The sequence below is a fragment of the Eremothecium sinecaudum genome, chromosome IV (assembly GCF_001548555.1).
Source record: "Eremothecium sinecaudum strain ATCC 58844 chromosome IV, complete sequence".
In the NCBI taxonomy this organism is placed as follows: Eukaryota; Fungi; Ascomycota; class Saccharomycetes; order Saccharomycetales; family Saccharomycetaceae; genus Eremothecium; species Eremothecium sinecaudum.
The window spans coordinates 1349610-1364557 of NC_030895.1; the positions used below are offsets into that span (position 1 = coordinate 1349610).

The following is a 14948-nucleotide window of genomic DNA, read 5'->3' on the forward strand; positions in this document are numbered from 1 at the left end:
ACATAAATAACTCAATACTACGCAGCGTGCTCTCTAATGCTGTTTTACAAATTCAACACCCTTAGCAATATTCTTGCGGAGAGTTTCCTTACATTCGCGCAACATTTCCTCCTCCTCAGCAGACACAGGACCTAGCTCATGTACCTTTTCAACACCATCCTTCCCCAAAGTCAATAGAGATGAGAAGAATTCGACACCCTCATCCTTGAAGAGAGGAGAGTCCACAAAAGCGGCCTCCACTACGTCAGCTTCGCCGGACAAACCGTCCATCACAGAACCAGCAAAACGAGCTCCGGCAATAGCCATGGAAAGAGTTGCAGAACCAGCACCTTGCTTCGCCTGCACAACCTCATCACCACCAAATTGGATACGGTGGATAAGAGCCTTACGCTGTTCATCAGACATCTGGTAACCAGTCTGTGAAAGCAATGGGATGATAGTTATACCAGAATGGCCACCAACAATGGATACGTGCTCATCTCTTGGATTGGTGCCGCGCAACTCACTCAAAAATCTGGAGGCACGGATAACATCAAGCGTGGTCACACCAAACAACTTACGAGGATTGTAAGTGCCATGCTTCTTGAAAACCTCCGCTACAATTGGCACTGTAGAGTTCACGGGGTTGGAAATAACAAGCACAGCGGCGTTAGGCGCATGCTCCGCAATTGCTGTCGCTAGGCCCTGAACGGCGCCAGCATTCTTAACAAATAGGTCATCTCTCGACATCCCCGGCTTACGAGGAACACCTGCTGGAATCACAACCACCTCGGTCCCGGTTAGCGCCGACTTCAAACCCTCCGGATCTTCGGAAGTGTAACCTCTAACCACCGACGCAGTTGGAACGTGAGAAAGATCGGCGGCAACACCTTGAGCACCACGTAAATCAAACAAACGAAGGTCTGTAACACGTGTATTTAGCTTCAAAAGCATTGACAATGGTTGGCCAATCCCGCCACCGGCGCCTAGAACTGTCACCTTATACAAACTAGCAGGACGGGTAGAGAACCCCCTTTTAACAGTACGCAATAACAACATTTAGCTTACCTACTTTAATATATATATTTGGCACTTGGCGTTTAGATCATCAATTGATCCTTCTCACACCCCGCCCAATGATATTTGAACCTTGTTTATATATAACATGTATCTCTGTTGTTTACGGAGGGCCTCAAAAAATAATGTCAGGCTGTAAAAAAAAAAGTGGCTCGGATCACGAACGTTGATATTTCTCGGTGCCGAAGTGGGCCACCTGACAAGACAGTGGGATTTTTCCGCCCTGATGGAAATACCTAGTCATCAAACAGAGAATCAACACTAGCGCCAACGTAAATCCTCATTTGGTCCCTTGTAGAAGGAATAACCTTGCATCGTACCAGTTCATCGGTGTTATTCTCACGGCTTAACCTCTCGTAGGCCTGAAAGCGGTGGCAGCCACCAAAAGCAAAAAAATACTCCTTTCCATTGTGTATCACGTGCATGACGTCCACTGGAGGAAGTTCACCATTCATGGCAGTTGCTTCCTCTAAGGTACATGTACTGCTTGCAGCGGGAACGCCCTTAGAGGTAGACACCATCGCGTCTATTTTTGCGTTGTCTAGAACCGGAGCTATAGGCCGACGGATTTTAGAGAGAGGGATTTGTTGAACCCTGGAAATATTTCTAGTTTGCAATGACATGATAGTAGATGTAGGTGGTTATAATGGCCTATTTGGTGTTTGAGAACGTTGAATATAGAGCCGGTTGCGCAAGACCTTCTTATATATATGAGTACAAAACGTGATTACAAACCGGGTGCTATACGTAATTACGGGCGCTAGCGCCGATGTGCGGCGGCTGCGTAAGCCGCCGTGATTTAGACGTAGTGCTTGGCCTCGTCATAGTATACCACTCTTCTTGAGATTCTGTTGGACAATAAGGTCTGTTACAGCGCTTAAGACGAATTTCATCGATTTTGTATCTGTAGCGCAGGTTCTGTGTACGTATATGGGTTTCTTTGACCGGTTGAGCGAAAGGAAGATACGCTCGAAATACTTGAGGCCTGCCTCGGCGTCACCGACGCGGCCAGGGTAGTCTGGGAAATGTTGCCTGATGGGCGATCTTTTTATTTTCTCCTCAAAGATATCCACTTTGTTGAGGAACAGAATGAAGGGCGTATTGTAAAACCATTTTGAGTTTAGAAGTGTGTCAAAAAGCATAATTGCCTCGTGCATACGGTTGACGCGTTCGTCCTCGAAAAGCATCTGATCGTACTCGCTGACGGCGAGAACGAAAAGCACTGCAGTGATACCCTGGAAACAGTGAATCCATTTCCTACGTTCTGAGCGCTGTCCACCGGCGTCTAGGACCTTGAATTTACTGGAACCGACAGTAAACTGAGTTTCAGTGATTCCAGTGGTCTTTATCCGACCGCGGAGGATGTCCTCATCGGTACAACTGTAGCTAGGCTGTGCAAAGTGTTCAATGTTGTCAAAGTAGTACGCAGCCGAGCCTTCAAGTTGGAACTCGTTTGAGCGAGCAAAACACTGGCGGATCCCGCGATCGTTGTCCCAAAGCTGACGGATCGCATACGCAATCTGCTCGTTGGAGAGGTTCTTTGGGCTGCTGTGGAGAGCTGCTGCTCCAGGCTTGACGAACATCCCGGTATCGTTCTCGTTGCCGCTTTGCTCGCTGAGGCCCATTGAAACCTCCTGCATATCTATGCCGCGGGTTGGATGACTCCCAGTGAGGTCAGCTTCGAATGCCTCAACTCTTCCTGTACTCTGGACCCGCCTTTTATTTTCACTACGCTCGGAGTACTTAAGAACATAGTCATTTAAGAACTCAGGACCACCCGCCACGCTGGCATCGATATGATCCAGTGCCTTGGACTGCAAAACAACCCTTTTGCATTCAAAAAGTAGTCGATTTTTTTCAGGGTCGTCACAGTCAAGAGGAATTCCGAGCTTTCTGGCTTGGATGATTAAAATCTTCATGGACTGTATAGCATCTGTCCAGATAACCTGGCCATACTGTAAGCGTTCTTCATGAGTGAACCCACCCTGATGTAGTAGTTTGAGCTGCTTGAGCACAGTAGACTTCCCTGACTCACCAGCACCTAACAGCAATAATTTGATTTCATTTTTACCCCGTTGCTTTTCCATTAGCAGATTCTGTTCGATAACATCATTAGCCCTTGCATCTTGGAGGAACGAGTCATTCTCATCCTCCATCATATGCGTACTAGCAGTGCAACCCATTTTTGTCGTCTTCTTAATGTCAATTGCACTCAGGTGTAGATGCCATTCTATTGTCGGTAGTAACTGACAGATGCGAAAAAGGGTCAAATACCAATTCTCGGGAGAGCTGTTTTTTTTTTTTGATGTAAATTGTCTGCTTCCTGTTTAGATCTAAAACAAGGTTGAAACGCATGATGCCTCAATCAGGCATCGACACAATGACGACGGCGCCTTTTAGGAAAAAATAAATAAATAGAACAATAACAAAAGATTCTGGCCGCTGAAAAAGTGTACTTGAATGGCTAACGACCTGAGTCGGCGAATGTTTTCTTTTTTGCCAGGTTTCATATTTTGACAACAACGATGACGAGATACGGTTTTATACAAGTCACGTGTATTAGTCGTTACCCGGACTTGTAACTTTTTACATTAACATGCATCATGAAAGATCTGAGATGAGCTTTAGACGAATATTCAATGTTTTAACTTAAAACTTGTTAATAAACATTAAAATGGGAGCTGAAGAACGTCCTACGTGTCCTGTTGATCATAATTCGAAAAAGATATGGACCAAAGCACTATCTGCGGAAGGTGCTTCTGGTCTTCCTGAAGGTCACCCACAACTTCCTGCTACAGAAGGCGCAACTCAACCTGCTTGTCCTGTCGACCATAAAACACGTACCGTTTGGCTGCAGAAAACAGCTGGTACCGGCGTGGAGGATGTAGAGTGCTCATCTGACAAGCTTTTGGAAACCCCAAAGTACCAGACTAATGTGAAGTTACCAACGGAAAGAGAAATATCATCTATTCCTAGAAGTGGGACTGATGGCAACTGGGTTTACCCTTCAGAAAAGCAGTTTTACGAGGCAATGTTGCGTAAGGACTGGAAACCTAACGCTGAAGACATGAAAACCGTGATTCCTATCCATAATTCCGTTAACGAAAGAGTATGGAACTACATCAAGATATGGGAGTCTGGTACCGGAGCAGATTCTTGTGGTGGTATAAAATTGAGCAGTTTTAAGGGTGATTCAAAGCGTCTAACCCCCCGTGCTTGGCTAAGAAGTACTTTACTAGGAAAATCGAAGCCATTTGATAGACATGATTGGAAAATTAATAGATGTGGGAAAGAAATTGAATACGTTATTGATTTCTACGCCGACGAAACCCCGAAACTTGGGCCACAAATCTACCTAGATGTTAGACCAAAGCTTAATAGCTATGAAGGATTCAGGCTCAGAATCCTTAAAGCCTTAGGTTACTAGATTTTGCACACCCAATCATATTGCAGTACAATTAGCAGGGACTAATGTCCCATTTCACTTAGTCAAATTTATCTTTTTAAGATTGTGCCTATAAAATTAACGACAAATAAAACCTTACCTTTTCTTTAGTTAACGTAGCAATTATATACAGGAGGTTCCGATGAATTATTTAAGTAGCGCGCAGTGGTAATAGCTCACAACTTACCTGGAGCAAAATTCTGACCTAACTTCTGCATATCTTCTCCAACTTTGACATTAGTCTCAAAGTACTTTGCAACACACCTATCTAGGCAGTTGGATTCAGCTTTGCTCAAAGTTCCATCATTGTACTGTCTTTCAATGCATTTCTTGTAGCAGTTGTCGACAAGCTTGTTGAACATGTCAGTAACCAAGTCTAGTTCTGCTTCAGCAGCATTGATTTTTTGTTGGGATGATAGCTGAGGTTGACCGCCGATACCGAACATTATATGAGGACTTTAGAGGATGTAGTGTTGAGTCTTGTAGTCTGTATGAATCTGCTATAATGTGCTTTAGAAAAGTTTTATTCATGGATTTTAAATTTCGTATTCAGTGATTTTACATAGTTATAACATGACCGACGTATGACTTGCAGGTTATTGTCATAGGCCCTGCTTAGTTGCTTAAATGAGTACTACCTATCACTTTTTAATATCTACAATATTTCAATATGGTTGTAGTTACCATTCATGTTATTCTTCGAATTAATTAATAGCGTAAAAATAGTAAAAATCGCTTATAGCAATAGTTAAAAATTAAACAACATGTGGGAACTTGCTTTGTTATCAGTGCTAGAGTGTGACCGGCACAATTTATATCATTTTAATATAATTTAGATTTCATTTGTAATATGTAATTATGATTAACTATTTTAAAACTAGAATCAAGTATTTGATACAAAAAAACGGTTTTCTCTAAAATGCACCGTTCTTTCAAAATACCCCACAGTTCTTCAAATTAGTGCATTGATTACGTTAAACTATTATTTAGGGCCATAGTAACTATCAACCACATAATGCTACGTCTAAATTATAAAACCTTATTCTCCAATAGTCATCTTAAACGCAGTGGAAACTAAGCTATGTATAAATATTGTAGTACCAACCAAAATTACGTATTGTAAGGCCTTTGGTAGGCCTTAAGATCATAAAAGAAACAACACCCTTGGGATGATATTTTTATAGTGGTTGTCATGCAAGGTACGGATTATTATTCTTTCATTATATTCCTTTTGGTAGGGGGAAATTAACTGTTCAGAAATAACAAACATTAGTAAAACAAAGTAAAAAACTAAAGACTTCTTCTTAGTTGCGGGAAAAGCGATCATTATTAGATCGCAGAAGAGACGGGTTACAGGTTATCGGATGTGAGAGGTTTGATTAGTATTGTATGCTTGGAAACTCGTAGAACCGGAGTTCTTTGTTTCATTATGATTATTATCTTCACGTGTATGAGACTCATCTTCACCTTGGTCGTCGTCTTCATCTTCGAATGCATCTCCAGATGACAAGTCGGTAGCATCGGTGTCATCTGTTTCCTCACCCTCGTGACGTCGTTCATCATCGTCGTCTTCTACCTCCTCTGCATCATTTTCTTGGTCGTCTTTGTCGCCTTGTGACAGTTGATTCAAACCACTTGATTTAGAAATGCTTTTCACCAAAATTTCAACTATTTCTATCCACTCTCTCATTCCACCCATCCCTATATCACCACAAACAAGAACCTTCTCTACGGGTTTTAGGACCTGAACATACGGAGCGTCTTCTCGTAGTATCTTCAAGTGCTTGCTAGTCACGGGGTGCGCATACATAAATGTGTTCATGGCAGGAGCCACAATGACTGGGGTACTAGGATTCCATACTCGTAGCAAAGATGTTAATAGGTTGTCGCAAATACCGTTCGCAACCTTTGCCAAGGTGTTGGCAGACAACGGTGCAATTAGAAATATATCTGCCCACTTGCGTAATTCAATATGTAAAACAGGATCACCCGGTCTCTTAAAACCGAACCATTCGTCCTCATCCCTCCATAACTTGACATCTTTACTTATTTTTAGTCCTTTCAAAAAGTGCTCTGCCCTTTTGGTAACCACCAATTGAATAGAAACCTTGTCAGGTGTGTAAATCTTAAATAGCTTGTCGATGATCAAAGGAACCTTCAAAGTGGCCACTGAACCAGTAGCGCCGATCAAAATGTGTATCTTTTCATCATCCTGTTTTTGAAAAAACTTGGTAAAAGGAACCTGCGGACCGTTATCTTCGCCAATAATGGCTTTATTACTGACGTGGTGATGGTGTCGTTTCACAAGTGAAGAGTTCACACTGGCCTGAGGGGGCGAAAGAGGCGTCAAAGGAGCATGAAAAGGATGATCAAAGTAAATAAAGTCACCTGGCATGTGCACGATAGAATTCTGTCGAGAGAGTTCGGCAGAAGAATCGCTATCATTGGTATGCAATTCTGTGGCATGTCCCCCGGTCCCTACCCCCATATGAGGTACTGATCCAGCCGGTGGTGCACCTGCATGCGCGCCAGAACCACTAATACTGTTCTTGGCCGCCGCGTTAGGAGGCCGTGTAGAAATAGAACCTCTGTGAGAGATCTTTTCTGCATTACATGGAACCGTAAAGGAAACCGCAACGACACCCCCTGTGGGTGTCTTGGAAAAAGATGTAGGAGAGTTAGCTCCAGAATTACTTCCCATCAACGAAGAATCAGGAGATACATCAAGCCCATGCGTGACCAACTTGATCTTCTGCTCCATCAAACCGAGATTAACCGGCTCCGTAGTACTGTATTGATTAATATACGCTTTGGCGGTACCTGGCCCAACTAGCGTACCCGTATCAAATTTTACTGGAGTAGCCTGAATCGACCTCTCTCCGGTTGCAACACCCTCATTAGCACCATTAACAGCACCACTACCTCCCGCTACCCTTTCATCCCCTACCACCACTCCATGGAACACTGGAGCCTGTTGCTGCGGCACACCGCTGGTTGAACTTTTAACGCTCATCCCTCGACCACCACTCATACAACGGTTGTTCAAGATAGAAATAGGCTGATCCTTCTGCTTATGAGAACTCTCAGCTCCTGGAACTGATATAGATTCCGTAAATTCTGCCTCAGAGGAATCCCCCATACTATGAAAGCTTTGCTAAAGTCGGAAAGACGAAGAACGTAACAGCCTCTAGTTTTGTTCCTCTACAAAGAAAATCGCGCTCCTTTTGGAACTATGTCGTAGAATAAAGGGTAGTATGGTTAATAGCTATAATCACAGTAGATATCGTACGTTGCTTGGTTCTCGTCCTTGGTTTTAGTGCTGCTTTTGCAATTTATTCTGTGAACTTGTTTCTCCGAGGTACGTAAAAGAAAAAATTATCAAAAAAAACAAACCCGACTAGCTGAAGTTCAACAATACGAGTTCGAAGGCCCTGTACCTATGAGACGGCTTAGCTATTTTTAAGGCCTTACTATTAGTATTTAAATACGTCTTGAGACAATAATTGGAGTTTTTTCTTGGTAACTTGGTTACGTTATGTACTACTTAATTACCGTTGCGCACTAAAGCAACTATATTAAAGCAATGCCATCAACAATAGTGTTATCAGTGATAAGTACTTATTGGATAGACTGCCACTGTCTTTAATAATTTTATCAGAGCTATTAGACTTCTAGGTTTAATGACTTTGTGAAGCATATTAGTGTTTAGCAAGTAGACTAGGATAGATGAGTAAGCTGGGGCTGAGTTATCCCTGGTTTAATCTTTGGTACCAAGTAATGAAGCTACAGCTTGACGGGCACGATGTGGGCCTTAAGGGCAAGTTTGCAGCAGGTAGAAGGACTCTAGCATTGGTTACACTTGTGACACAAAGGGACGCAAAGACCGCCTTATACCAGGACGGTACCGTTGGCGTTAAAGGACGTTAGAGAGAAGTTTAACTTTATGCAACGTCTCTCCACGACGCATTTTTTAAAAAAGTGTGGTTATTATATTAAAATAATGACTGTATCTATATATAAACTATAATTAGTGATCAGGATCAGGTGTCAGTGTGTGTGCGCCAGGAAACCAGGAGGGGCAGTTCTAGATGTTACAAATGGCATATAGCTCGCGGTAAAATTCGTTGGTGGGTGAGAGTCCAATATCTTTCAATCTGATGTGCAGGTCACCCATCTCCTCTTCTTCGTCTTTTATGGAGACGTCACCCATGTGACCGACATGGTTAAAGCTGGCGACGCTACTGCGTTGGTTAGGGTTGGTGCGCAGACTGTCCAACATTTGAACATTCATTACTTGCGCCCTATATTCGCCCTCCGATTCAGCATCGGAGCTCTGGTCAGCGTCAGTGTCAGTCTCGCTGTCATAGGCGGTAGCTGGACAGGGAGGAATATCCTGGGAAGCGGAAGCCTCATTATCAGTTGCTTCCAAACCATGCGTGGCTCCCAGAGTGTTGCTCTTACTCCTGAACTTTGCCGTCAAGTCAGCTGGGGTGTGGAATTTTGCCTTCATATGTCGCTCCGAATGGAAATAAAGATCCGAAATGACCAACCCATGCTGGAAAATTGAAGATGAATTGCGCGTCTTCCTTAGCGTCTTGTGGATCCAGTCCTTCAACGTATGAAATTTGTTCGAGTACCTCCACCTTAAGCTGTCTTCCGAATCCTCAATATCGGTGTTTTCAATTTGTGTGTCAGAACCAGAATCTGTATTTAAACGTTCGACGAGTTTTGGCTTATTAGACGCTTCCAGTGAAAAGGGCTTTTTCGAATCGAATTTGGCATTGAGGTTAACATCATTACCATCCAATGCAGCAGTAGTACCTGCAGTTGCAATGGCACTTGTTCCGGCATTATCATTGGTATCTGAAACTCCTTCGGTGTCTGAGCTATTATTAGGTTCGTGCTTTTCACCCAAATAGAATCTATTCCACCACCTCCTCAATCGGTGACGGCGGTTTTTTAAAAGACCTAAGCTACCAAAACCTGCTGCTATCCCTTCATTTCGGGGAGGGGAACTGTCATTATCTACTATGTCCCGATCCGTGTATGTGTCACGACTTAGTAGGGTTCCTCTAGAAACACTATAATACCCTTGTGAGACGGTCGCATCTTTGACTGGATTAAGCGAGATACTAGGATCAATGGTAGTTGCCATTTTTTTGTTGATCCAGTGATGCGTTAGTTCTCTTTCGTGAGGACGGGGGGTTGTACAAATTGAAGGGTTGAATGTTTTGGATATGGAATAAAATACTAAACAAAAGGCGAAATCCCTCTTCTCTTAAGGATACTGTTTAAAGCAACTTACACCAGAAACTCCAATTATAGACTGAATATTAAAGTAGTTCTTCCTAAGCGCTAAAGCAATTAATATTTTGTTGCCGAACAATGTATTCGAGTTACAAAATAAAGTACTATTGAAATATAAGAAAAGAAAATGATTTTTTTTTGACCATAATTGTAGCATTATGCGTTAGTGTTTTGTGTCTACTGACTGACACTCCGCTGACACTTCACTAAAAATCGCAGACGCAGTGTTAAAGTCTTCTTTTTGACGGAGATTGAACAATTCTAAATAAAAAAGAACCGCCGTACTAGTGATTGAATATACGAAAAATGAATCTCTGTCATTTGGCTGTAAATTAAACTTTCCTAGTGCTGTCACAACAGGTGTCTGTGATCCAAATTCATGTTCGTGTAAAAACATGAAATTTTTTGTAAAATCATTGCATAAAACTACAATATGCCAGTCACCTTCTCACGTAGCGGACATACATAATCCATTAGACGGCCTGATTTTAATGAAATCAACACCTGGAGCTATTTTTAAATACTGCAAAACACTAGATGCTGCTACATTGAAAAAAGTGGCCATCCTGGTTGGTGCGGATTGCTCGGGCACTAAACCTACTATAGTAGCAGCGCTGGAGAAGCAAATTAAATTGCTAAACCCACTGCTGCAGACTCAAAAGCAGCAAGGGCATTTGTCTATTGCTGCAATGGATATGGGAATTGTAAACTTTGCGCATTGTAGATTACTATGGCATAAGGGTGCCCCCCCGAAGCTGATAGATTGGCAAAAACAGCCTTTAAACGAACATATTAACCCAAATTGGACCAAAGCTAAGAAAACGTCCATGGAACCTTATACGATGTGGAAGATAGCTCAATCTGTGACGACGCAGCTCCGATCAGAGGATACGGATTTGTACCTGATTGAGCGCCAACGAGGAAGAACCGCAGGGAGGCCTAATGTTCCCGAACGTATACTCCAAGTTAATATTCTGGAGCACATTTTGTTCTCGAATTTGATGACGATATCTAGCAACGAGAAAACACCTTTTTATATTAGATCTTCATCTCCGAGAAAGATGGTAGACTACTGGTGTGGGATTTTACCTGAAGAAGTTCAACGTAAGGTATTGGAGGTACATAATACAATTGGAAAGCGAGATGGATTTAGTAAAAAACTTCGAGTTTGCCTGGTAAGGTCGTTACTCGCCAAACAATTTGAGAACAATGATAGTTCAAGTTTGAAGATGCAGCTTTCTGACACAATGTATAAACTTTTCGAAAAGCACAGTGAAAATATATCGACGTTCGACATATCCCATACTTTGAATCCGAAAACTTACAAGTATAAAAAGTTACAGAAAAACGACGACTTGGCGGACGCATTGCTTCACGGTTTGTCATGGGTAGATTGGATAAATAACTTCAGCAGAATTGAGGACTTCACCGAACAGAACCCTGATTGGAGCAATAGTACGTCCGCCACAGAGTTCGCAACGCTAATAAATTCCCTCCACGAGGAGAGAGTGGAACACGGAAAGAAAAGCCTTACTGTCTTACCTTACTAATAATACCATGTATACATAAAATACCATTTTAATAGTACAACGTATATAGATTAACTAGGCTTCCTTACAAAGACTTAATAATGTCAGCAATTGGAACATCACCGTTTCCAAGTGTAAAAACTTTCTTCTTCATCTTATCAAGGTGTGGCAATGATTGAAAGATGAATTCTGCAACATCCGCTCTCTGAATAAAGCAGACATCATTTCTGTCTGTCTTTACTTCGTCCAAGTCGACAATTTTTCCAGTGCCTTCCCCTTCGAGTAACACACCAGGACGAACGATAGTATAGTCCAGGTTTGAGCTTTGAATAATCTTGTCAGCGACCCTCTTACAGACGAAGTAGTTACGCAGGTTAAAGTCACGTAGAGTTGGTGAGCTCCAGAAGTCACGGTCATCCGCACCAATGGTTGACACAAGAATAAACTTCTTAATGCCAAGGTTCTCGCATGCCTCCGCAGTCTTCAACGCACCGTCTAGATCAACGTTAAACAAATCCTCTTCAGACCCAGCACTGAATACTACCACTTTAGCACCCTTCACTGCCTTGGTAATATCATCAACAGAGGCCTCGCCAATGTCCAATAATTTCGCTTCAACGCCATCAGCCTTTAACTTCTCAATCTGTTCCTGCTTTCTAACAAAGGCAAGAGGGGAGTATTTTGAAGAATCCTTCAACTTCTTGACAAGGATCTTACCAATTTTACCATTGGATCCAATAATTGCAACTTTCGAAACCATTTTAACTTATAACTTATAATTCTTATAGTTGAACTGACGTCGCCAACAAATAATAAATATGTTTGTAACTGAAATATTAGTTATTGCAACAACTATGGGCGCCCTTTATACCTTGAGTTTAGTCCAATACTGCCTGCCAGCCACCATTTATTTTACCCTGTTTTCTGCTGATAGAATCCTCACCCTTGAGCATTATTGGTAAGCGATGCTAATTTTCAAAGATAGATCACAATGATACTCCTTAAAAAGATACATTGACTTACTAATATGTGTTTTGGAGCTTACGAATTTGCTCTAAATATATGACTTAATTAAATCAACATTATTAACTCAGCATTACTCTGTACCCTTACCTCAGTGACAAAAAAAAATTCCAGGTAATCCAGACTAAGCTAGTGTGATATGTTTAATCTAAGCAATAATAAGTCATAGGTCCACGGAAATGAATCTAAGATTGGAACTAAAGAATCTACTTAACCTATGCTTTACTCTGGCAAGCACTTATATGTTTTGGAAGGGATTGTCAGTGGTAACTAATTCCCATTCTCCAATTGTCGTTGTGTTGTCAGGATCTATGGAACCGGCCTTCCAAAGAGGAGACATTTTATTTCTATGGAATAGAAATGATTATAATAAGGTTGGAGATATTGTTGTATATGAAGTAGAGGGCAAGGATATCCCAATTGTCCATCGGGTTTTACGAGAACACCGGAATGAAAAGAGTGGCAAACAGTTACTGTTAACTAAGGGAGATAACAATTCCGGCGATGATATTCCATTGTACTCTCATAGACAGATATATCTGGACAAAAAGAAGGATATAGTTGGTACTGTAAAAGGCTACCTACCTAAATTAGGCTATGTAACTATATTGGTGAGCGAGAACCAGTATGCGAAGTTCGCTATGATCGGTTTACTAGGGCTCAGTTCTCTGTTGAGCAATGAGTGAAGAACTCTACCAAACAAAATATACGATACACTATGGTTCTAAGATTTTCGCAGTTTGTATATAAACTACAGGTAGTACATATTTAATAGTCCAATTCCATTGTAGATGCTAGGGGTCTTTTCCTTGTAGGTAGTTGTGAACGAGAGGCAGCCGCGGGTGCAGTGCTGTCAGAGCTGAGGGCTTGGAAAACTTCTTTCATAAGAGCTTCATCATCCGCCAGGGCATGGTACTCTGGTTGCTTTTTTATCTGCTCTTTAGCTTCCTCCCAGGTTGGTGGAAGTTGCTGGTGAAATGTCCTCTGTAGCATTAAAGAGAAATACTGCTTCCGCTGTTCCTTCAGGCGTTCCAGTCGCTCGGCTTCGTTTTGCAGTTTCTGTATCCTGGATGCAACCAGCTCATCTGCGATTAGGTCTTTATCTATGTCATCTACATTTTTGAATTGGTCTTTTGACCGGATGATGTCTATCAGCGATGGCTTATTGGAAGCCGGGTCTTCGTCATTCCACTGAAACTCCATTTCAATCAGCAGCTGTTGCACAACGGAGCAATGTGCACTGATGACCAGTTTTTTCTCATGTACTACGTCCATGAAGAGATCTAGCGCAGTAGAGCCCTTGCGGCCAAGTGTCTTCAGGAACCGGGGGTCTGTCTTAAATAAGTGGTAAACGCTGCTCCACTTAGAATTGCTGCGAATACTATCCCTGTGTTCTTGCAGGAGCTCCCTCATTCCATCTCGAGCAATGCGATCACTGGTGTAGCGTATGCGCGACAGCTCTTCTACTTCTTCATAACACTTTGCGATCATTTTCTGCACTATGTCGACGTAGACCTTGATGATGTCCACCTTTTCCAATGTCTCAAAGTGCTTGTTTGCCTGGTATCTTGTGTTAGTGAACAAATACTGCTTTTCAAGGTCTGCCCAGTTTATCAGAGACTTTCTGTCCGTTAAGATGCTCTGTAGATACTGTCTTAGTTCTTGCAGCGCCTGTCCCCGCGTCTTCTCAAACTGCTTTTTGTGCTCCTGCTCTAGCTGTTCCACATACTCGAGAAACGTCTGTTTCTTCATCTTCTCGCCCACAACCGAATGCTTGTAGATGGGCTCGTTCGCTATTAGACGCCGCGCTGTTTGCCACCTCGTGTAGTAATAAATATCTGTCCTACTTTTTAGCATTGCCACGAACGCATCCTTAAACTTATTCACAGCAGCATGCTCCTTCAACAGTTGATCCTCCGTTCTGGTCGTTAGGTACTTTTCGAACATAGTCTGCTTCCACACGGGATCGTCGTCCACACACCAGTAACGGGGGTCCTTACAGCTTAATTCAGATATAATTCTGTCAAAAGACCATGTGGAGTCCACCTGGTGATCTTTCAGCATCTGGAGGAATAACTTTTCCGCGTGCTGAGTGTTAGAATCTGGAATGACGTTCAAAACCTTCGATTTATTGTTGTATTTCTCGTCAGGATTCATCAATGCATCTATCCTAGCAGATCCAACGTCCTCTTTATTCGTTTCCAAAGACTTCTTACTCACTTCAGGAAGACTTGGTAACTCCCAAGTACTCTCATTGGTGCTCGTATTGTAATAATAAACCTTCCCATCCTCGGTAGAAGCCGCCTTCCAGCCAATTTCCTCCAGTTTCGGGTCTAAAATAACTTCCAGCTCTTTAGGCCTCTCCCATGTCGTCTCACCCTTCGCATTATAGTAATAGGTTCGCCCTTCGGGGTCCTTAGCCTCATTCCAACCAGTCATAGCACCATACCTCACCTTTATAACCGCCATCTTCGTGCTTGAAAGTCTCTGTCCGCTTTTTACTGAAGTTCACCAGTTTGTTACCCGGCCTCTAAGATCTTCATTAAAAGGGGCCAAAACAAACTCGTAAGAGTTTCCACGAATCACTA

The 14948-nt window shown here is 42.4% G+C and overlaps 11 protein-coding genes across 11 annotated transcripts; 3 read left to right on the top strand and 8 right to left on the bottom strand.

The window, feature by feature from the left end:
- Window positions 1–33: 33 nt before the first annotated feature.
- Window positions 34–1038, bottom strand: MDH1 (malate dehydrogenase MDH1; the record flags this gene model as incomplete). The annotated part of the gene is made up of 1 exon (XM_018132413.1): window positions 34–1038. One exon carries the CDS (start codon window positions 1036–1038, stop codon window positions 34–36), a length of 1005 nt encoding a protein of 334 aa, XP_017987902.1.
- A 254-nt stretch (window positions 1039–1292) lies between these two features.
- SRX1 (sulfiredoxin) lies at window positions 1293–1679 on the bottom strand (the record flags this gene model as incomplete). The annotated part of the gene is made up of 1 exon (XM_018132414.1): window positions 1293–1679. The coding sequence occupies one exon, from the start codon at window positions 1677–1679 to the stop codon at window positions 1293–1295; it is 387 nt and encodes a 128-aa protein (XP_017987903.1).
- Window positions 1680–1877: 198 nt separating this feature from the next.
- Window positions 1878–3239, bottom strand: GPA1 (guanine nucleotide-binding protein subunit alpha; the record flags this gene model as incomplete). Its single annotated transcript, XM_018132415.1, has 1 exon — window positions 1878–3239. The coding sequence occupies one exon, from the start codon at window positions 3237–3239 to the stop codon at window positions 1878–1880; it is 1362 nt and encodes a 453-aa protein (XP_017987904.1).
- Window positions 3240–3730: 491 nt separating this feature from the next.
- CYT2 (cytochrome c1 heme lyase CYT2) lies at window positions 3731–4483 on the top strand (the record flags this gene model as incomplete). The annotated part of the gene is made up of 1 exon (XM_018132416.1): window positions 3731–4483. The coding sequence occupies one exon, from the start codon at window positions 3731–3733 to the stop codon at window positions 4481–4483; it is 753 nt and encodes a 250-aa protein (XP_017987905.1).
- Window positions 4484–4677: 194 nt separating this feature from the next.
- TIM10 (protein transporter TIM10) lies at window positions 4678–4947 on the bottom strand (the record flags this gene model as incomplete). The annotated part of the gene is made up of 1 exon (XM_018132417.1): window positions 4678–4947. The coding sequence occupies one exon, from the start codon at window positions 4945–4947 to the stop codon at window positions 4678–4680; it is 270 nt and encodes an 89-aa protein (XP_017987906.1).
- A 911-nt stretch (window positions 4948–5858) lies between these two features.
- CAB3 (phosphopantothenoylcysteine decarboxylase complex subunit CAB3) lies at window positions 5859–7640 on the bottom strand (the record flags this gene model as incomplete). The annotated part of the gene is made up of 1 exon (XM_018132418.1): window positions 5859–7640. One exon carries the CDS (start codon window positions 7638–7640, stop codon window positions 5859–5861), a length of 1782 nt encoding a protein of 593 aa, XP_017987907.1.
- A 945-nt stretch (window positions 7641–8585) lies between these two features.
- Window positions 8586–9656, bottom strand: AW171_hschr42834 (HDR170Cp; the record flags this gene model as incomplete). The annotated part of the gene is made up of 1 exon (XM_018132419.1): window positions 8586–9656. One exon carries the CDS (start codon window positions 9654–9656, stop codon window positions 8586–8588), a length of 1071 nt encoding a protein of 356 aa, XP_017987908.1.
- Window positions 9657–10203: 547 nt separating this feature from the next.
- On the top strand, window positions 10204–11358 carry CCE1 (cruciform cutting endonuclease; the record flags this gene model as incomplete). The annotated part of the gene is made up of 1 exon (XM_018132420.1): window positions 10204–11358. The coding sequence occupies one exon, from the start codon at window positions 10204–10206 to the stop codon at window positions 11356–11358; it is 1155 nt and encodes a 384-aa protein (XP_017987909.1).
- A 64-nt stretch (window positions 11359–11422) lies between these two features.
- Window positions 11423–12097, bottom strand: AW171_hschr42836 (uncharacterized protein; the record flags this gene model as incomplete). Its single annotated transcript, XM_018132421.1, has 1 exon — window positions 11423–12097. The coding sequence occupies one exon, from the start codon at window positions 12095–12097 to the stop codon at window positions 11423–11425; it is 675 nt and encodes a 224-aa protein (XP_017987910.1).
- Window positions 12098–12539: 442 nt separating this feature from the next.
- On the top strand, window positions 12540–13046 carry SEC11 (signal peptidase complex catalytic subunit SEC11; the record flags this gene model as incomplete). Its single annotated transcript, XM_018132422.1, has 1 exon — window positions 12540–13046. One exon carries the CDS (start codon window positions 12540–12542, stop codon window positions 13044–13046), a length of 507 nt encoding a protein of 168 aa, XP_017987911.1.
- An 82-nt stretch (window positions 13047–13128) lies between these two features.
- On the bottom strand, window positions 13129–14799 carry PRP40 (snoRNA-splicing protein PRP40; the record flags this gene model as incomplete). The annotated part of the gene is made up of 1 exon (XM_018132423.1): window positions 13129–14799. One exon carries the CDS (start codon window positions 14797–14799, stop codon window positions 13129–13131), a length of 1671 nt encoding a protein of 556 aa, XP_017987912.1.
- Window positions 14800–14948: the final 149 nt, after the last annotated feature.